This window comes from Salvia splendens, chromosome 4, assembly GCF_004379255.2.
Source record: "Salvia splendens isolate huo1 chromosome 4, SspV2, whole genome shotgun sequence".
NCBI lineage: Eukaryota > Viridiplantae > Streptophyta > Magnoliopsida > Lamiales > Lamiaceae > Salvia > Salvia splendens.
Window position 1 is genome coordinate 31,171,845 of NC_056035.1, and position 22,782 is coordinate 31,194,626.

The 22,782-nt window shown below is 36.3% G+C and overlaps 1 protein-coding gene across 1 annotated transcript; it reads left to right on the plus strand.

Annotated features, from left to right (window-relative positions):
• Nucleotides 1-4,443: 4,443 nt before the first annotated feature.
• Nucleotides 4,444-5,850, plus strand: LOC121799047 (trithorax group protein osa-like). Its single transcript, XM_042198367.1, has 2 exons — nt 4,444-5,135; nt 5,774-5,850. The coding sequence occupies exons 1-2, from the start codon at nt 4,538-4,540 to the stop codon at nt 5,809-5,811; spliced, it is 636 nt and encodes a 211-aa protein (XP_042054301.1). The 5' UTR covers nt 4,444-4,537; the 3' UTR covers nt 5,812-5,850.
• The last annotated feature ends 16,932 nt before the right edge of the window (nt 5,851-22,782 follow it).

Consider the following 22,782-nt stretch of genomic DNA (forward strand, 5'->3'; position numbering starts at 1 on the left):
GTTCGGACAGTGGATTCCGACGTGTATTTGACTGACCAAACGGTCGAATTTTAATACGAAAATTTTACTGAGTAAATTTCAAGGTGATTTCTGTGTCTCGTATAAATTTCAGCCCTTTTTGTCCAAAAATGAATTTTTGAAAAATGTTTGAAGTCGACTGCGCAATTCTGCCAGTAACATGTGTTCTCGGCCAGAATGTTTCGAAATCTGTTTGACCGACCAAATGAACTCCGATCGATTTGATTCTTGAACTAGATGAAAATTTGGAGTGTCTTCTGAGTCTTGTGAAAATTTCAGCCTTATTGGACATCGTATGAATTTACGGTGAATTTTTTAAATGAACTGCGCAGTGCTGCTAGAATTTTATGTTCCGATCAGAGAGTTGCATAAATGTTTTGACTGACCAAATGACACGATTTTGATGTGAAATTTTAACTGGGTGAACTTGAATGTGTCTAATGTGTTGTGACCAAAGTTTAGCATCATATGAGGAAGGATGAATTTTTGGTGAATTTTTGAAGTTTACTGTGCAATACTGTCAGAAATTATATGTTCTGACCAGAGAGTTCAATATGTGAAATGACTGACTAAATGGCGTGATTTCGATATGAAAATTTTCATGGATGAACTTGAATGTGTCCTCTGTATTGTGACCAAAATTTAGCATCTTTTAATATTGGGTGATTTTATAGTAATTTTTACAAAACGGTCGCGCAATTCTGCCGGTTTTCTGTCTTATTAAAATGACACTTATTTCCAAGTTTAAAAGTATTATATGATGCATGTATGTCCAAGGAACGTGTTTAACAATGCGATCACGTGTGATACGTTGAAATATATTATGGTTTATTTTTCCACCTTTGTGACGAACGTTGGGTTGGGTAAATGGAGAATAACGATGAGAGAGAAACAATAGGACATGCATGATAATATAAGTTTACGAAAGGCTGATTTGTGTTGTCGTTGGCAAGGGTGATTGAGTATACGTGAGCTCGAGGAATGAGGGTTGCCTTAAATGGATGTTGAATGGTTTAAGCAAACGAGGTGGGCTCTCTTTTACTAAACTCTTTTACGCTTTCAAAAGTATGATTATGGTGTAATAAGGGTGGTTTAAAAGTGTTATGTCATGCCATGGATTGTTTTGATTGAGATTATGTGCCTGATGCCTAGTTCGTATGAGTTTACTCCGTTAGGCTATATGGCTATGAATGAAACGAATTCGGGTCTGAATAGGGCCGCAAACCCTATCAGGCTGTGTACACAAGTGGGATCGTGAGCCGTCCTTGCTAGTCGGCCGGTCTCGTGGGCGAATAGTGTGGCCACACTTTCGTCGCACTATGGAAAGAGAATGTGATTGAATGATTGATGAGAAAGTGGGGAGATTGATTGTCTGGCCAGACTTTGAAATATTTTTGTGTTCTCGTGATATTTCTTAACTACACATAAAACTCGAGATCACTGATATGGATGACATAACTGTTTTTATGAAAAAAAAATTTCGGCATGAGCCCATTGAGTACATCAAGTACTCAGCCCTGCATGTGTTTTCCCTATGTGCAGGTTGAGCGGGATGTTGCGGTGGATGTTGAGTCGGCATAGGGAATATGGATGCGTTGTGTCTTCATACATAGGCGTCATCCTTGACTCTCTTTAAAACCTTATTTCCGCTGCTATATTTTTGAACTAAAATACTATTCTTTCAAGCTACTTGAGTCTTTCTTATGAACTAAAATCCTTAAATGATATTCTTAAATGTTTGTCCCTTGGTCACGATCGACTCGTTTGTAACACCCCTGGGGTGGGCGGTCGTGACACTTAATTTGTGCTTTTTTGATATATTATAAATTATGAATCAAGTCAAATGTGAAAATTAATTAATTATTAGATAAATAGTACTCCCTCCGTCCCCTAATAGGAGCCGCTCTTTGACCGGGCACGAGTTTTAAGAAATGTAGAGAAAAGTTGGTTAAAAAGTTAGTGGAATGTGGGACCCACATTTTTATATTGGTTTTATAATAAAATGTGAGTGGAGTGAGTTAGTGGAATGTGGGGCCTACTACCATTTATGGTAAAAATGAAGAGTGACTCTTAATGGGGGACGACCCAAAATGGAAATTAGCGACTCTTATTCGGGGACGGAGGGAGTATAAAATTAGTTATTAATAAATACTTATTTCAGCAAATCAAATACAGTATTTTTCTTCTTTGTTTTTTTATAAAATTATACATGAAGACAAAAAAGTGACTTTTCCAATTCATGAAGAAATTAGAAACACAACCCATACCCCTATTTTATGAGCCTACGCCCATGACATCGGATGCTTATATGATTTTGGGAGTATTTAAAAATGTGAGGATCAGATTATATGTATGGATACGACTCTGCTGCATCTCTAACAAAATGGACCATTATGAAATTTGTTTCTCCAATTGAATCCAAATTCCTCAAAATCAAACTATGCACCTTCCAATTTATTGTCTGAATATAACAAAACAGCGATTACGATGGCCTTTTGCATCTTCAAATTTATAACTCTATTTCTGAAGCTAAGTTTCATTTCACCACAATATATACATGTAAAGTAAACATACAAATACAATTTTGGCTGCAACTTAATTTTATCATTAATCATTTTTTTTACTATTCCCTAATTTTATATAAAATTGAAATAATTAATTATGAAATAAAAAATTACATTAATAAAATATATAGAAAATAACATGATTTGAATATCATAAATCACATAATTTAAACTCCTAATACTATTACTTAGTTAAATAAACTTTAGTGGTTGCGAGTCCAAATTTTTCTGATTAGATTTTTGCTGCCGATGCATTGACATTAATAAACATAAAAAATAAAAAAAATAAAATAAAATAAACATATAAATAAATACTATAAAATAGGATGCAAACTTGCTGACGCCTAGCTTTCAATGACCACCCAAACTTTTGCGGGTAGGTATTACTCATTTAATCGGAAAAACCACAAATAACAAAACAGTTATTATCTATCTAATTATGCATTCCCTCCACAATAGGTAAAAGTAAAAATATCTGAAACCTAACAAGCACTCAGTTATTGATATTGCTAATTTCAATAAGTAAAACTCTAGTATTTATACTTAATTAATTGGAAGTAGATGAGATTATGCGCATCAAAGTCTCCTACATATTTATTGACTAGGGTAGGTGAACTGTATGTCCATAGACCATAGATCAATTTTCAACATAATCAAATTTATAAGTATTATAAATATATAATTAAATATAAGTTTGGGTCCAAACTCATAACTAGAATTTTTGTGATGGAGTTGGAGGATTGAGATGTGATAGAAAATATCTATATCGGGAGCACCAGTATCCATACATCTTTAGAGTCATAACATATTTTCAACCATGTGCTGTCACGTGGCATGTATGATGCAAAATAATCATGCAATAATGCAAATAAATATTAATGAACACTATAATGAATTTACGCAGATTGCATTCAGACTATTTTATTTTGTATTATAGACAGTTCATGTTGTATTATAGACATTGACTTAAATAATGCAACAAAAACAGTCTATAATGCAATTTATCTATATATATTTTGCATTATAGACAACATATGTTTATAATGCAAAAAAATAACTATCTATAATGCAAAATTGAGAGTGTATAATGCAATCTATTTATAATGTTTATAATGCAAAAATAACTATCTGGAAAGCAAAATTGAAAGTGTATAGAGCAATTTGTGAAAATCAATCTACAAAGTTTACTAACGTTTTTTTGCATTATAATGCTATTATTTTGCATCATATGTGTCACGTATCAGTACCAAGTTAGATGCATGTTATAACTTCAAGTTTAGTTATTTTTGAAGTGTTCCCCTATCCTATATAGATAGGATAGTGACTAAAATTAAATTAAAATACATATTAAATATTAAATTTAAATTATAAGATTTTGTAATGTAATGGTGAGTAACTTTTCAAATAATATGAGATATTTTTATAAAATAAGATTGAAAATTCACAAATAAATATATAGATAATAGTATTTGATTAGTTTTGATAAGTCCTATTATAGTAATAATTTGTGATGTATATATTCAATGATGCAATGATTTAATGTTGTATTGATGAATATTTTTGAATATTTTCAATTCTATATATCTTTCTAGATTGAAATTATGTTTTCACATCTCATAAGTGGCGAAGCTATATGAGGCCGGGGGGCCATGGTCCCCCCTCCAAATTTCAGTGCTTACTATATTATACATACTGTTGGAAAAGAAGACCACATTAATATGCCGCCCACATTCATTATGGAGAGTTCCTAAGCAGTGTAGAATTCCTAAGTATTGTAGAGTTCCAATCTCTTTTATTGATGTACTAGAACTTTCTCATTCACCCTATAAATACTAGGGTAATGAACCGTTGGAGAAAAACAACAAAAAATAAACATTGGAATATTTCTCTATACACTTTATCCTTTCAAATGTCTATCCAATCTTTTTCTACCTCTCTCGATTACCATCTTTAAGATGGTATCAGAGCAGGAAACTAAAAAACAACCTCCAATGGAGGTCAGCCAAATACACACTCTCAAATTATTGATCGAGACAATCGCAAATCTAATTGATTTGTACAAATCCAACACAAACCAAAGCCAAAATTCATACCCGTTGAAGAATCTCGGCGTAGGGTCCAAGCGCACAGCAGCCACATCGACTCAGGCAAACAACCGAAGTAGAAACATATCCCTGCCTCCTAACGGAAACCATATCGAATCTGCCCACAAGGACAAACTTCCTAAACCGAAGAAGACGTACGCCAATGCCCTTGTTGACGGCGGAAGCAGCAACACCGGTCGACAATTGCATCCGTCAAATTCAGAAGCGGCGGCGGCGGCTGAAGGAGCGACGGCTGCTGAAGGAGCTGCGTCGGCAGCGGAGGCTGCTGAAGGAGCTGCGGCGGCGGCGGCTGAAGGAGCGACGGCTGCTGAAGGAGCTGCGGCGGTGGCGGAGGCTGCTGAAGGAGCTGCATCGGTGGGGGAGGCTGCTGAAGGAGCAGCATCAGCGGCGGAAGCTTTGCAGCGGAGAAGAAGAAAGAAACAGGGGATGTGCCGGATTTTGGCAGGCGGTGAGGACCGAACAACCGCCTCAGGAGAAGATTCTGAAATTGGAAAAGGGGAAATGGCTGAGAAGGAGGGGCCGAAAATAGGGTGTTCTAAAGTCTCCACCACCATTTTGCAATTAAGCCCCTCAAATTTGAGAAAATCCCAAAATAAACCCCACCATAAAAATCCCTACCAAAATCCCCCCAAGTCAATTCTGATATTAACAAATCCCCCCCAGTTGACCAAACAATTGCAGAAAAAACCCCCTTTTGTCCGAATTTTTGAAAATACACCCCGACATTTTGAATTTCAGCCTTCCATTATGTGTACAAACAAATTCCAAGCTTTAGCATACTCATCTTCCTCAAACATAGGACCTAAAGACTATCATTGGATTTTTGACTGTGGGGCAACCGATACCATGTCCTTTGATGCATCGGACTTCCTCGATATTTCTCAATCCACAAAAACATTTGTCCAAACGGCCAGTGGGGAATTAGCTCATGTTGAAGGGGCGGGAACTATAGCTATATCACCAACCCTTCGCCTCTCAAATTGTCTTTATGTTCCCTCTTTGTCCCACAAATTGTTGTCAGTGAGTCACGTCACGAAAGAACTTAATTGCAAACTCCTAATGCAGCCTCGTTTTTGCATGTTGCAGGATATCAAGACGGGAACGATAGGTGGGCGTGGCACTGAGCGACATGGTCTGTACTACGTAGATGAGATTGCCCAACACAGTAATGCGCTGCTAACTCATGGACTGAATGAAAGACAGATATGGCTCTTACACCGTCGGTTAGGGCACCCATCTATAGGTTATCTCCGTCTACTCTTTCCTAAATTAGTTTCTTCTTCACTTGTTTTGAATTGTGAAACGTGTGTTTTGGCTAAAAGTCATAGACATTCCTTCAAGTTGAACAAAACTAGAGAAAAATCTTCGTTTGCTTTAGTTCACTCTGATGTTTGGGGCCCTGCTCCGGTTATCGGGGGTCAAGGATTTCGGTATTTTTTGCTATTTGTTGATGATTTTTCTCGTATGACTTGGATTTATTTTTTAAAATCAAAATCAGAAGTCTTTGAAAAATTCACCGAGTTCTATAGCCTTGTCCAAACCCAGTACAACACCAAAATCCAAGTCCTTAGATCTGATAATGGGAGAGAATATGTGAACTCTAGAATGAAAACCTTCTTCACCGAAAAAGGTCTCCTTCACCAAACGACATGTGCATACACACCTGAACAAAACGGGGTGGCTGAGCGAAAAAAACCGGTATATCCTTGAGATCACCCGTGCACTTCTAATAGAATCCCACATCCCTAAATCTTTCTGGCCTGAAGCCATAGCCACATCTGTTTACCTTCTAAATCGTCTTCCCACAGGAATCCTAAACTTCAAAACCCCTTTAGAAATATTCTCTTCTAAACACTCAATTCCCTCTTCTCTCAGTCTTGAACCCAAAGTTTTTGGTTGCACTGTCTTTGCTCACATACCCAAACATGATCGCGATAAATTCTCACCATGTGCAGTCAAATGTGTTTTCTTGGGGTACGGGAAAGGTCAGAAAGGGTATAGATGTTATGACCCGTCAACAGATCGCATGTATGTCACTATGAACTGTAACTTTGTTGAAAGTGAATATTTCTATAGCCAATCTAGTGGTCAGAGGGAGAGTGAGACGGGTAATGCGAATAGTGATGCACTTAATTGGCTACCTCTATGGGGAGAAACCATTCAGGGGGAGAGAAATCTGAGGGAAACCGACCAAAATCTAAGGGAAACCATTCAGGGGGAGAGAAATTTGAGGGAAACCGACCAAAATCCTATCACAAGTGTGAGTCAAACAGCGCCAATTCCCCAGGAACAGAACATGTCGCCTCAGGACACTGCCGAGCTATCTGACCAGTCTTTGACTCCTGAGGTAAAAACTTTTGATTCCAATATTCCTATCCTACCCGAAACTGCTGACAGTGACAGGGAAAATATAAGTGATACAGAAGAGCCACCTACAGAACAAGAGACTGGGCATGGCAAATTACCCCACAGGAGTACGAGGGGTGTTCCTCCTCGACGATATTCTCCAAACTGGAAAGGACGGAAATCAAGGTACTCAGTTGCAAACTTCACACAGGGACACCTTACTGAAATGGCTAGAGCATTCGAAGCTGCTCTTTATGAAGAAGAAGAGATTCCGCAATCATTCGAGATGGCAATAAAACACAAGCACTGGAGGGAAGCCATGAAGAAGGAGATTGATGCCCTGAGAAAAAATGAAACATGGGAGAAGTGTACTCTACCTCCGGGAAAGAAACCAGTAGCGTGTCGTTGGATCTTCACCATAAAACGACGAGCAGATGGTTCAATCGAGAGATATAAGGCAAGATTGGTTGCTAAGGGATACACTCAAGTGTATGGAGTTGACTATGAGGAAACTTTCTCCCCGGTGGCCAAACTAAATACAGTAAGAACCCTTCTGTCTGTAGCTGCGTGTAAAGAGTGGCCATTATACCAGTTGGATGTTACAAATGCCTTTCTTCATGGTGAACTTGAGAAAAACAAGGAAGTCTATATGGAGGTCCCACCAGGCCTAGACGAAGAATTTGGAAAAGGGCAAGTATGCAGATTGAGGAAGACCCTCTATGGGTTAAAGCAATCACCAAGAGTATGGTTTGGAAGATTCTGTCAGACAATGTTCAAACATGGCTTCAAACAGAGCCATTCAGATCACACACTATTTCTGAAAGAAAGGAATGGAAAAATGACATGCTTGATTATTTATGTTGATGACATGATCATAACAGGAGATGATGTTGAAGAAATCCAAAATCTGAAGAAGAATCTTTTCAAAGAATTTGAAATGAAGGACTTAGGAGCTTTGAAGTACTTCCTAGGGATTGAAGTGTTGAGATCCAAGCACGGAATCTTTTTAAGGCAGAAGAAGTATATACTTGATATGCTCGCCGAGACGGGCATGCTTGACTGCAAGCCGGCTGAAACTCCAATGATACCCAACCATGGGTTGAAAATTGTGGATGGAGCTAAACCTACTGATCGTGAAAGATACCAACGACTAGTAGGAAAGCTTATCTACCTTTCTCATACGAGGCCCGACATCGCATATGCCGTTGGAGTGGTTAGTCAATTCATGCATCAGCCTCAAGAAGATCACATGGATGCTGTCATGAGAATTGTAAGATATTTAAAAGGAACCTCCAGTTATGGGATATTCCTAGAGAAAAGAGAAGATTTGGAAATTGATGGGTACACCGATGCAGATTGGGCAAGCAATCCAGTTGATAGAAAATCAACTGGAGGATATTTTACCTTTGTTGGGGGTAATTTAGTCACTTGGAGGAGCAAGAAGCAGAAAGTGGTTGCCTTGTCAAGTGCGGAAGCTGAATTCCGAGGGATCAGAAGCGGTCTTATGGAGATACTCTGGCTTCGAAGATTATTAACAGAAATTGGATTTCCACCGACAAGGAGAAGTCGGCTTTTCTGTGACAATAAAGCTGCAATTAGCATTTCAGAAAATCCGGTACAGCATGATAGGACCAAACATGTTGAAGTCGATCGTCACTTTATCAAAGAAAAACTTGAAAGCGGGATTATCGAGTTCCCATTTGTCCGATCCGAGGAACAACTGGCAGACATTCTCACCAAGGCGTTGAGTCCTACAAAATTCAAAGAATTCCTTGGCAAGTTGAGTATCGGAGATACCGTTACTCAACTTGAGGGGGAGTGTTGGAAAAGAAGACCACATTAATATGCCGCCCACATTCATTATGGAGAGTTCCTAAGCAGTGTAGAATTCCTAAGTATTGTAGAGTTCCAATCTCTTTTATTGATGTACTAGAACTTTCTCATTCACCCTATAAATACTAGGGTAATGAACCTTTGGAGAAAAACAACAAAAAATAAACATTGGAATATTTCTCTATACACTTTATCCTTTCAAATGTCTATCCAATCTTTTTCTACCTCTCTCGATTACCATCTTTAAGACATACATATATGCACAAGATTATTGCGAATATCTAGCGCGGGGTTGATGACCTAATCTTATAGTTATTTTTTCTAGTTTCACAACGTTCAGTTTTTCTATATTTTATGTCTGTTTTAGCTTCATAAAGTTCCTTTATTTTAATTTTATCGTTAGTTTTGTTACATAAAATTCTAAGAGATCCATAAATGTATCTTATAAATATTATATTAGTAAATTCAATTTTAAAGTTATGTCAAACATGTGGGGTGGTAAATCGTGCGTGTTGTGTCATTATCGTGTCGACACGATAACAACAAACATGAACACGACCCGTTAAGAAAACTTCAAACACGAACACGACCCGCTACCCTCAGACACGAACACGACACGAACCACTTCGGGTCAACACGACACGATAACAACACATATATGACACGACACAATAACGATACTATAATAACAATTATAATATATTAATATTATTTCTAATATTAAATTTTAAATTTTAATTTTAAAATTAAAAAAAATTTAAATAAATAAAAATAATAATAATATTATAATATATTAATATTATTTATTAACGTGTAACACGAACACGACACGATAAGGACACGAACCCAATAAGCTTTGACATATACCCATTAATTTCGTGCGGTTTCGTGTCGTGTTATCGCGTCATGCCAAAAATTGTCAGCCCTACATGTTATCCATCTTTCTCGCAGTCCCCACTTAGGTGGTATCAGTTTTTTTGGAGCTGATCACCTATTTCCTTTCCTAAAACATTTCCTAAAACACACTCACAAAGATGTGTGATGGACCCCACCCTATTTGAAATGTTTTAGGAAATGTTTTAGGAAAGGGCATAGGTGATCCGCTCCGGAGTTTTTGGCGACGACGAAACAAAAAATATCTCACAACTAGGCATGCACAAACCGAACCGGACCGCCGGTTAACCGCCGGTTCATATATCGGAACCGGCGCGGCGGTTCTGAACCGCTGGACGGTTCGGCGGTTCACATGGTCCGGTTCAGGTTCAACAAAATATGAAACCAGAACCGCCGGTTCAACAGTTGAACCGGCGGTTCAATTAAAATTTAAAAAATATATTTTTTATTTATAAAATTTGATTTTATATTTAAAAATTAATTTTTATAAATAAATGAATACAAGAAATTCATAATAGCCCATATATATTTGATGGGCTTATGAATACTATGAAACCATTCTTGGTTATTTTCTCTTTTATAAAGTCATCCTTGAATGTTTTATTTTTCACTTTCATTGTGGGACAAACTACAATGAAGTATTTTCTTTTATAACTACATGTTTAGATCATTCATTCATCTTTTTCTAATGAGGGATACAAAAATTTCTTTTGTCTTCTACTTTTCTTCATCTTTTGTATAATATACATAAACAAAATTATTATTTGAATATATTCTTGATAGATAAAAATAAATAAATAAATATTGAGAAATATGATTTGTATATAGAAAAATAATTATTTGTATAATAGTTATCGTTAAATTAATACAATTTGTATAATAATTATTTTTTTAATGTGTATAATAGTAGTATATATTAGTTAACATATACGTAAATTTATAAACATAAGCAAATCGATAATGATAAAGAACTAATGAATTATAGTTCAGGTAATAATATTTGTTGTTAAATTATAATAATAGAAGATAGAGTACTAATATAGACAAATAATGATGAGAGATCTATCATATAGTTATAAATAAGGACTTTTATTGAAAGAAAGAGTACAACATCCAAGAATATGTAACTATAAAATAGAATAATCCAATACACTCTCTTTCAAATCAAATGCACAAATCCAACATTAAGTATTGGCATTTTAAAAATCAAAAGGTCTAACTTTAAGTATTGCTTATTGATTTTTATATGTAAATTGTAGTAATTGTTATAACTTAAAAGCTGTAACTTTTAGTCTTGTTCATATTTATTATCAATAAAATTGCAATTTTCACCTTATTATTTGAATTTTATTTGTGCACATTTTATAGATAATAAAGACTAAAAAGACATAAAAATAAATAAATTGCTCATACTTTAAAGTTAAACCTTTTGATTTTTAAAATGTCAACACTTAATGTTGGACTTGAGCCTTTAAATTGAAAGAGAGTGTATTGGGTTATTCTCTTTTATAGTTACACATTCTTGGATGTGTTACTCTTTTTTTCAATGTGGAATAAAAGTCATTATTTATAACTACATGATAGATCTCTCATCATTCTTTGTCTGTATTAGTACTCTATATTCTATTATTATAATTTAACAACAAATATTATTACATGGATTGTTATTCATTAGTTCTTTATCATTATCGATTTGCTTATGTGTATAAATTTATGTATATGTTAACTAATAAATATTATTATACACATTAAGAGAATAACTATTATACAAATAATTATTTTTCTATCTACAAATCATGTTTCTCAGTAATTGTATATTTTTTTCTATCAATAATATATTCAAATAATAAGTGTATTAATATATACTACATCCGTCCCATAAAAGATGTCTCACTTTCCTTTTTAGTTTGTCTCATTAAAGATGTCACATTTCTATTTTTTACAAAAAGTTCTCTCTCACAATAATATAAATATTATATTTTCTCTTTCCACCTAACACACAAAACAAAACTTCCTAAAATCGTGTGTCATTCCACAAGTGTGACATTTTTTGTGGGATGGAAGAGGGAGTATTATACAAAAAAAAAAAAATAGAAGACAAAAAAAAGTTTTGTATCCCGCATTGGAAAAAGATGAATGGATGATCTAAACATGTAGTTATAAAAGAAAACACTTTAAGATATTTTTGTCCCACATTGAAAGGGAAACAGAGAAACATAAAATATTCAATGATATCCCTATAAATGAGTAAAAACCCAAGAATGGTTTCATAGAATTTATAAGCCCAAAAAAAAAATTAAGTGAACTGCTGAACGGCCCGGAACCACCGGTTTTGGCCCAAAAACAGGAGGTTCGGAACCGCCGCCTGAACCGACGGTTTCGGGCCGTGAACCGGAACCGCCAACTACCAATCTGGGCCGGTTCAGATTCAATGGTTTCATGAACCGTGAACCGCCGGAACCGACGGTTTTTGAACTTGTGCACACCTACTCACAACCATAAAAGTAAGTTGGCCCCCCAAATTTAAAACTCTAGCTTCGCCGCTACATCTCATATACCACATTAAAGATATCTATAAAGATTCTAACGAAATCCTCATTTGCATAGTATCACATAAAAAATTTGCATGAAGTGGGTATCTTTGTACGCTATTAGTATATTAAAATAAATTGAATGTTATAACTTTGAAGTGTTTCATCAAATTTTGCAATGTTGCAAATGATAACCTCTATTGATTGTTAGTGTGATAATGTACATTTAACATTACGATAAAGTAATTTGATATCTTTTATATATATATGGGATGTATTTTAAAATGACTAAGACAAAAAAATGAACAGTTTTAAAGAAAATATATTTAATCCCAATAATCATCCCTTATTTTTGGATTTCGTACATATATACATATTTATGAAAATCGTAATTGATAGGGCTTGTTTCAAGCATGGTTTATTGGTAGTTATTTCACTAATCGGGGTTCTAAGGATGGGAAAAAGTGGTTGTTTGAGTGTGCAGGAACCAAAAATTGCTGAAGCGGCCAAGTATAGAAGCGACTTGCTCAACTCGAGAAAGAAGCGAAAACTGGCCAGAATTAGAGGCAAACTAATCAAGTTGAGATAAGCTGAGCAAGCAAACCTAGAGGAGTTAACCAAATGAAGACATGGGATGATGAGTCAGAAAAGAGAGAAAAAAAAGGTGCTCTTTTTAGCAAGGGGCATTAACGCCAAATCAGGACAATTCTTACCCTAGGGATTGGTGCCCATGCCGTCCTATAAATAAGAGAGGAATTGAAGCAAAGAGCATCACGGATCACTACTCACTAAACACTCTCGTAGACACTGAGCTGTAGATAGTATGAAGCTAGGAAGCTAGGAGCTGCTGGAGTCAAAGTTCTACCACCCAATCCCTCTCTTCTTCCTCATCTAGGAAGAAGAGAGCTGAATCATCGAAGAATCATCCTCTATTCGTGTTTTTCTTAGACCCCGAGGGGCCAAACAATTTGCTACTCTATTTTTAGTTTTACTTTTCCGGATTACTGTTAAATCTTAGTTAGTTGTTTGATGTTTCCTTCATAGTTAACTCTTGTCATTTCCTGTTTTGTTCTTCGATCTTGGATCTGAGTTGGAGTTCTGAGGTTTAAGTTGAGATTTGTGAAGATCGCTTATGAAATGAAGTATTCGTTTGAAGTTGGTGTGAATCTGATGTTTTCTGAGTTGATGGTTGTTATTTCTGCGTTTGATTTCGCTTGATTTCTAATTATTAGTCTAGATTTGTTTGTTAACGTTTGGATTTTATTTATTCTCTTTATATACGTCGGATCTGAGTTTTGAGATATTGGTTGCATGGAGTTTGAGTCGTTTCATGTTGATCTGCTCTCTGCATGTTCGAATTGCATGGATCTGTCTTGAATTTGTTTTCTAGTCTGCTTTAGATGAATGCTCTGTTTAGATCTGCCATGGATGTTTCGCTGCTCTGCTTTTGTTAATCGTAGAAGAAGGTCGTAGGTAGTTAGACAAGCGTCTATGTCAACTTTTCATCGTATCAGCTTTTTGGTAGTTGAAGGGGTACAAGAAGGTGCTGACTGTTATGATTCTTTTGATGGTGAATTCCTAGGTTCAGAAGATTCACTAGAGCACAGGGTCTAGGAGATCATGAACTTTCAGAATACAGTCGTTGTCACAGCAATCCCCCGCTTTAAAATCTCAACCCTCTACACTATTGGCTAGTATAGGGAAGTCGGGATCGAATCCACGAGGACGGAAGGGTTAGAATGCATTGAGGGGACTTTTGGATGGTTCGGCTGCTGCCACGCAACATGAGGGCTGAGTTTTAACTACGTCGATATCTCCCATCGCCATAACTTTGCGGATCGTGAGCGACTAACTTAAGGTTTCCCATAACGATTTCTATGTTCGAGCATGTTCGAGAGATTCCTATTGTCCCACCCACTAGTGAAGACACTACCATCTTATGTTCAGATTTGCTAACAGGCAAGCTCAAAGTATACATACACAAATCAGATACGAATGAATGTGATGCGCCCTTATCAAACAACACAACGACAGGAGTGTCGAAAATTTCGCCCATACTTGTCAGGTTTCCTTTTTCACGATCACCTCGCTCCATCTTCGGTTGTTTTTGTTCCAACGCGTACGCTCTAGCTTGAGTCGGAAGTCTTGGGCGGTGGGGTTGTTGTTGCCGTGACTGCTGGTCGCGATTTCCTCTCGATTCACCCCGCGGTGCCCTTGGTTGCTGACGGGATCCTTGATCGTTCTGCCTCGATCCTGATCCTTCCTTCTTGCTCGGACACTCCCTAAAGAAGTGACCATTCCCTCCGCAATTGTAACATTGGTAACGTTTTGATGTCGACATTCTCCGAAGTGATACTTAGAGCACACGTTGCACTGTGGTGCCCTGGATCAGTAGTCTCCTCTCTGACTAGAAGTATGTTGTCCTCCTCCGTGTTGAGATCGATGCTGACTCAACTGGTACCGTTTTCCGTCGTATGGAGTCCGAGAATCATCCCACTTCCTTTTCTCCCGGGAGTGGTGTGTCATTTTTGAGCATGTCTGACTATAGAAACTTATTCCTTGTGTATATCCGAGTCGACTACTGCATTTCCCTACCGTCTAGTATCAAGGATTCGAAATTTGACCCAACAGTCTTACTTGGATATGAACAGATTTCAAATTGTTGCAACATTGCTAAGGATGTCTTTAGTCGGGAAGGCTCCAAAATTAATCAAGGAAACAAGAACAACAATGCAATGATTGAATTTCATTGGACTTAACCCGTCCATTCTGAGAATTAAATGGTTTAGAGGTATCAAATAAAACCCATAGAGCTTTGAGAATTTACTTCTGATGAGAGCTCAGAAGAACATGAGATAGGTCATGGAAACAGGATGAAACTGCAAAAATTCTCAAATTCCATAGCCGAATGCTAGATCACAATTTACAAAATTCCGGGCAGCAATGAAGGATATCGTTCAAACATATCAAGGCCTAAAATAATTAGTCGCGGCAGGATTTAAAAACATGGACAAATGTCATGAAGTAGTACAAATGATGGTTCAACAACATCAGGTTATTAGAAAAGATGAAATCGCGGGTTTGTTAAAGACAACTCAGAGTGAATGGAACTTTTCAGAAATTTAACACGATCAACCCGTTAAGGAAGAAGAGAACAGGATAGCCTTAACTTGGTGTTGCAGAAAGAAAAATCATTGAGTATGAAACAATATATGTAGTGAAACCGAGCTAGAAAGAATTTCACTTCTGCAAAAAAGAACTTGTCACATACATGGTTACAAAATAAAGAGGTGAACCAGTAGTTCCAACGATAATATTCCATTCTTTGAAGAAAACATGTCTGGAGGTGTGATCATACTGAAGGTCATAACTGCAAACAACCTTAGGAATGTTCAATGACGAAAGTTCATAAGGTCAAAATATTGTCCTTATGAATGATGAATCAAAGGAGACTACTCAATCAAGCTATCCAACGTTACAAAGGCAAACACAAACTTTCGAGACAAGTGAGTCATGACTCGATATAGGGAAGGAAAAAAATAATGGACATTACTTGCAAATTGGGAGTCAACCAAGGTGTTTAAATAGACAAGGGCTCACGTTTATTCAAAACGTCCTGAAAGGAACTTAGAATCCAAGTAAGTACTGTTGAAAGTAAAACGTTCATTCTAGCTACGAGGGTTGCACTCCCTCGCACATTTTCGCGAGCCTGAACATGGTAACATCGTTCTATGAAATCGTGGATTCCAAGTTAAGATTTAGCGTATCGTCGAAATTAATAACTATTTTTGATGGTCGCATCTTCAAAGTCTTCTTGCCATGCCACGTACTTTTCGAAATGCATTGCCATTGCACACGTGGTTTTAAAGTGTCGTAAACGTCGTCGTACTTGTGTCGCATCGCCACTTTGGCATGGTATGCAAGACTGCATAGTTTTATTAGATCTTAGGTATGATCTCGCCATTGTGAGGATACACCAAAGCTCGAAATATATACTTTCGTTGGTTTTATCACTCAGGAAAGTGATATTGCAGTTGTCAACTTACAACTAAGTTCTAGCACGTTCAGCCTGGCCTACCTCGTAGGCACTCTATAATTTCAAGTATAGCTTGAAGTCTCGTACTTCAACGTATAGTTGATCATTACCTCACTCAAGCTTCATATGGCTCCTACGTCCGCAACGAAGTTCAAAAGTTCCACATTTCACTTTGATAGTGGTTCTCCACAATACCTCATACTTCATCGGTCATAAATTTTCACCACATAAACGTCATCCATATATTGCACAATCAACACATTTATTCGTATAAATCATTTGGTGTTCCATAGCATAACAAACATCGTACATTAATATATGTGAATAGCAACACTCAGTCAATCAATCATCCATGGAATCGCATTTCATAAATCATGCAGTTCATGCTTATCTGTATCACAATCACAACTCGCAACTATACGCGTATCATGCTTTGCATTTCACAGTTTCATAGTCATGAGATTTTAACCGCTAGGCATAAAATTTTGTCGTTCCTGAAAGCAACATGTATTTTCTTCAAGTAAATTTTGCAGTTTCGTGGACGTAATAGCAAATCTCAACATCAATCAATACAAGTTCACAATCATACTTCAATATCTAGCACATTCAACGCCATCATGCCTCACTGTTAAACAAAAGCAATTGTATAATCTCATAGTGTCTCCCGGTTCATATCTTCATAACATTTTCCAAAAGCCATAGTATTTACTTATCTCTCACAGGTGTTGTTTCATAGTATAATCAAGTAATCACACTCATACTTCACGTTTCACAAATCATGAAATTTTCAATCATTTAGAATTTCATCTATCCAAACTCATAGAAGTCCAATCACATATTCGCCGATTTTCCTTATCGGGGTGTGCACAACAGTATTCATCATTTTTGGCATAGTCGTATTAAGCAATTTCATCTCCATGTATTTTCATCATCCCACACTTCCAAACAACATTTTCAAAGACGTAATATTATCTTCGATTCCTATCGAAATAATTTCATTTTCCACCAGAGGAATATCCCCATCACACTTTCAAACATTTCACATGTTCAGATCAAACTTATCGAAACGCTTGTTACATCATTCTTCGTGGTTAGGCGGAGACGAGTCGTGGTGTTGAGCCTTAGACGGTTATCAATTAGTAATTTACACATGAATAAACTTTGGCTCAACAAGGCTCTTGGGTCCAGAGCGGAAAGAACTGAGGCTCTGATACCAAACTGTCACTACCGCCCTTCTAGGGTATAATAAATGCGGCGATCGCGACTTAACAGGACTTAAATGCAATCAAGAAAAGGGCTAGGGTTTTATAAAAAGGGGTTTGACCAAGGAAATAAATGAACAATAAATCAAGAGAAAAGGGTGACACTTTGACAGATAGACCAAAAGGAGAAAACAATTATTATCATTGGTATTCAAAATAATACGGGTTCAACGTACTCCAAAACTTATCATGTCTTTAGATTCTAAAACGGAACTCAAAATAGTGTCAAGATTAAACAATAAGTAAAACATTTTTCAGCGGAAGCATCCAAGAGAAGAGTGAAGTTATGTATGAAGACACAACGACACTCACAGATCAAAGATAAACAATTCATTCTTCAATTAACTTGCTCAACACCACCATACTCTCGTCGCCCCCCAACCTGCACATAGGAAAACACATGCATGGCTGAGTACTATAAAAATACTCAGTGAGCTCAACACCATCAGTCATTTTCCCTTTAGACGTTAACCATATCTGCCAATACATAACTTGGAATGTGGCCACAAACCAAGTCACTAGACCGGCAAGCCCGTACACTAGCACACAGTCTACCATAGGTGTACACTAATCCAAGTAGGGTTTGCGGCCCTACGAGGACCCGAATTCGATTTAGATAATAGTGGCAAAAACCACATCAGATAGGCATGTTAAAATCAAAATACCGCATGATAAATATAGTTGCATTCCCATCGATAAGATATTTAGGACATGATCCTTATTTAAAAGAAAGCCCAACTCGACGGCTTAGATCTCAAGTACTTTCTTCCCCTTGCTATCATGCTGAGAGCGCGAGTTATCACCTTTAAAATTTATGTGTATCATAAATCAGTCTCAATTATCGACTTAAAATCATGCATGTCCCCAACGTTTCCATTTTCCCATCAATTCATTTTATCAACATAAGGAAACACACCATAGCATACATCAACGTACAACACATCACTACATCATAGAATGGGTTCCTTAACACATATGCATCATGTATATCATTCAAAGCTTAACAACATAGATTATCTTTGCATGACTTAAATCTGGCAGAAAAGCGCAGTCGTTTTGTAAAACTCATTAAATATCCATCCGACCTCCGTTGGGGCTGAAATTTTACCACAATACAGTAGATATATCAAAGATCATCCAGTTAAAATTTCACATCAAAATCACATGTTTAGGTCGGTCAAATCAAAAATGAAACTCACTGGTCGAGAATACAAATTCAAACAGAACTGCGCAGTCGACTTCAAAAATTCATTAAAATTTCATCTTTCGACCAAAAAGGCTGATTTTCACACAGAACATAGAAGACACCTTGAAGTTTACTCAGTTAAAATATCGCAGTAAAATAAGATCGTTTGGTCAGTCAACCACACGTTAGAATCTACTGTCTGAATACCACAGTTGTCATGCTTCCAAATTTCGAATTAGGGTTTATCAAATATTCATTCCAACGTATATATTCATACTTCCAACACATAATCACGCTTCAAAAAGATCTCACCATCATGTTCTCATATATTCACATATCATTCTCCACAAATCATCCACAGGTTCATTCTTAGACAACCTAAATGCATATACATATCCCTTTTTTAATGCAACCATCAATCCCACCCGATTAAATATTAGATCTACGATCTCTACACTTATTATATGCATGATGGAATCAAAATCGAGGTTTCAATGGAGAGGATGAGGAAAAGAAGTTTAATTATACCTCTCTTGATTGAAACGATCAGTAGAACAACGTATAATCTTGATTCTTCAACAATTCTTGGCAAAGAATGAAGAGATCTTGAGGGAAAAAGAAAAAAACAAGTGGAAGAGGAGTGGAGAGGAGAAGAGTGGCGTGTAGTTGGCTAGGGTTAGGATTTTCTTTCCTCTTTTATTTATAGAGTTAGAATATAATCCCCAATTAATTACATGAAGATTTGGGGAAGATTTGGTGGGGAAGAATCGACGTGATTTTTGGGGAGGAATAAGGGGGATTTCGAAATTATAGGCTATTTAATTAGCCTATGATTTAATTTGGTATTTCAAGGAGTAGAATAGAATAATACGGAGTAGAATAAAAATAATAAATCCTCCCAATAAATAGTGAGTAGGCGATTTTTATATATATTCTCCTACAAGGAATTAAATTCAAATCCTAATTTAAATAGGATATGACAAGATTTCCTTAGATATGGTAATATTTGCTAGGATGTTTATATTTATTCATGGAATGGAATAAATAAGGGATCAAAATATATAATGAATAATTTCCTCCTCCCATAAATAGGAGAATTTCAAAATCTCCATGGTGTAAGGCATAAGTGTCGTTTTTCTCATGGAGAGAATAAGAAATAATCGGACTTTGGATTTAATTTGGATAAATATCCCAAGCAATTAATTAAATCCAAGGAAAAATAGGATTTCTTCTCCAATAATAACAGAGGTCGAAAATACCAAATGAATACTAATGCTCCTATTTAATCTCACTCATCCCTTAAGAAATAATTCGCCACAATATATTTCACCCCGCATAGATTATTCACACAGCCACGTCACAATTTCAACCATTTTCACCTCCACCACATATTCTCAACACTTTGACCTTTCAATGGCCACGTCATATGTTCCACATCTTTGACTATTCAACAGCCACGTCATATGCTCAACGGATTTGACTAATCAAATCAAATCTAAATTCCAAAACGCAATTAGGTCACATAGAAAACATGCAATTAATTCACTCATCATTTAATTCACATATTTCACGGCATTAAAAGCATTAAATGCAAAAATTTTATGCTTCGCAAATTAGGGTTCCGAAAGTGGGGCGTTACATGATCAGTGGCCCATGACTTAGATGGATCAAGTGAACCGTCAAGACATTTGGAACTGTGTAAATATGTATGTACATATCTTTTTAAATCCCCTTTGAAAATTTTTTCAAAAATATTTTCGGGAGTGTAGAAATGATTGGATCAGGTCGTTGAAAAAAAAGATAAAATCTAAAGAGCTCCGTTTGATGGAACACACTTGATTCAGTTAAATCGAAACTCCTACATTTTAATTTTTGTAAGAGTGAAATTGAGGGTAACCGCCACACGTCAGTGAATGAAAAAACTGGGGGAATGAGTTTTTGGAGGGAAATAATTGAGAAGTCACTAATCGAGTAGTGTCTATTTAAACCGTCCACGTACTCCACCCCAACAACTACCCCCAAATTCTAATCGCCATTCTCTCTCTGCAGGTTCCGGTGAAACTCAAACCCTAGCGCCGAAATCAACCACAATCCGCCGAGAGAAATGGAAGGAAAGTCACCAAAAGCTTCACGAAGTACTCCCGCCACTAAGGCCATCGGTAGTTCGAGACCTCTGCAGCGGGAAGTTGGAAGGTCAGGAGCGATTCCGACCATTACCACACCCCCCGCCTCTGAGAGCAACCACCCTTCCACCCTCACATTGACCAGAGAACGACTTGTGGAGATGATTCAGTCGTTAAACACGAACTTGGATCCCGCCGTGTTTTAGGCCCAACTCGAAGCGACCCCAACACCTCCTGCTGCCACACAGCAGAACTCGCAAACCCTTCAACTGGAAACCGGTGATGCAAATGTGGAGAAGGAGCATAGTGATGGGACCGATGTAATTGAAGACGAAGACAACGTAGTGGACGAGATGAGAGGACCACTAGAAGGTGGGGAAGAGGTGGAGCAACCGTTGTCGACATTGTCCATCATGACTTTAATGTTTGATACTATTCTCTTGCGTTCCTTATTAAATAATTGACACTGTTTAATTTCGCACAAATATTAAGAAATTAATATATAATGGAAAATAAGTGAAAAAGTTAATAGAACGTGGATCCTATTTTTAGATATTAATTTTATAATAAGATGAGTAAAATGAGTTAGTGGAATACGAGAATTCTGACTAAAAGTAGTAAAAAAAAATTAAAGTGTAAATTAATTAGGACCGACAAAAACAAAGTTAGCATCAAATAAGGGGGATGGAGGAAGTATTATTATTCGACTCAAACAGATTTAGTATAAGAAATTTATATATTGCATTAGCATGAATTTGATCTGACAAGATTTAGTATAAGAAATTTATATATTGTATTAGCATGAATTTGATCTGACAAAAATACAGTTTGATGGCACACGAATTTATAAATATTGTGCCGTCAACTTCCTATATAGTATTGTTTCATCATCAGTTGCCCAACATCCAATATCATGACATAACAAATATACAAAGATATCTATGGAGTATTTAGGAAACGCGTTATAATAAGATCATTAGTTCAGTCAGTCAATGATGTATCGTATTTTATTTTACTTTATTCTAAAGCAGAATGTTTAATTAAACATTAATAATAGATCGAAACAGCGCGGCGCCGAATTGCCTACCAATCCTTGCTTTTCTTCTCACGTTCGGGTGCCATTTTGTCTTAATTTCGTCTGAATCTTCTTCCTTGCATCATCTTTCTCAATATGTAACTAAACAAACAGAAATTACTAGAATCCATTGGGGCTCCAACTTTTATAGAAGTATTAATAGTTTCAATCGGTAAAGGGGAGAAAATAAGTAAAATTACATAGAAATAGAATGTACAATGTAATGAAATTTGTTTATATCAGAGGAAATATGAGAAAAGGAAATTGCAATCTTTTTCCAAAACACATTTATTCACCCTTTATTTTTTTTATCAATAAATGTGGGAGAATTCTACACACTTACATTTTGACAACTCTACTGAGGGAGAATTCTAAATTTTCTTTTGTCTCATGAAATCGAATTATTCTTCTACTCTCTTATCCGTAGCCGAAATTTTATCCCCTTCCTAGCCAATTCCTATATCACTCCGCTCTCGTGTGCACGAAATATTATCTAAGTTTGATTCGGCATAGATTTTAAGAAATATTAAAAAAAATAAGTTAAGAAATTAGTGAAATATAGAGTTCACTTTATTATATTAATTTTATAATAGAATAGGAGTGAAATGAGTTGGTGGAACATGAAACCTATTTAATAATTATCATAAAAGTGAAATATGACTCTTATTAAATAATAAAAAATAATAAAAAATTATGATAAAATAAAATATAACTCTTATTGCAAGACCAAATAGCAAAATATAATGTACGAGACAAAGGAAGTATTTTGGATTGAGTTGGGCGTAGAATGGCACGTTGAAGACTTCTTC

Excerpts from the sequence above, each read along its gene's own strand:
- LOC121799047 (XM_042198367.1), top strand. The coding sequence starts at position 4,538 with ATGGTATCAGAGCAGGAAACTAAAAAACAACCTCCAATGGAGGTCAGC. Across the intron at positions 5,136-5,773 it reads GTGCCGGATTTTGGCAGGCG|GATATCAAGACGGGAACGAT; the intron begins GTGAGGACCGAA and ends TGCATGTTGCAG.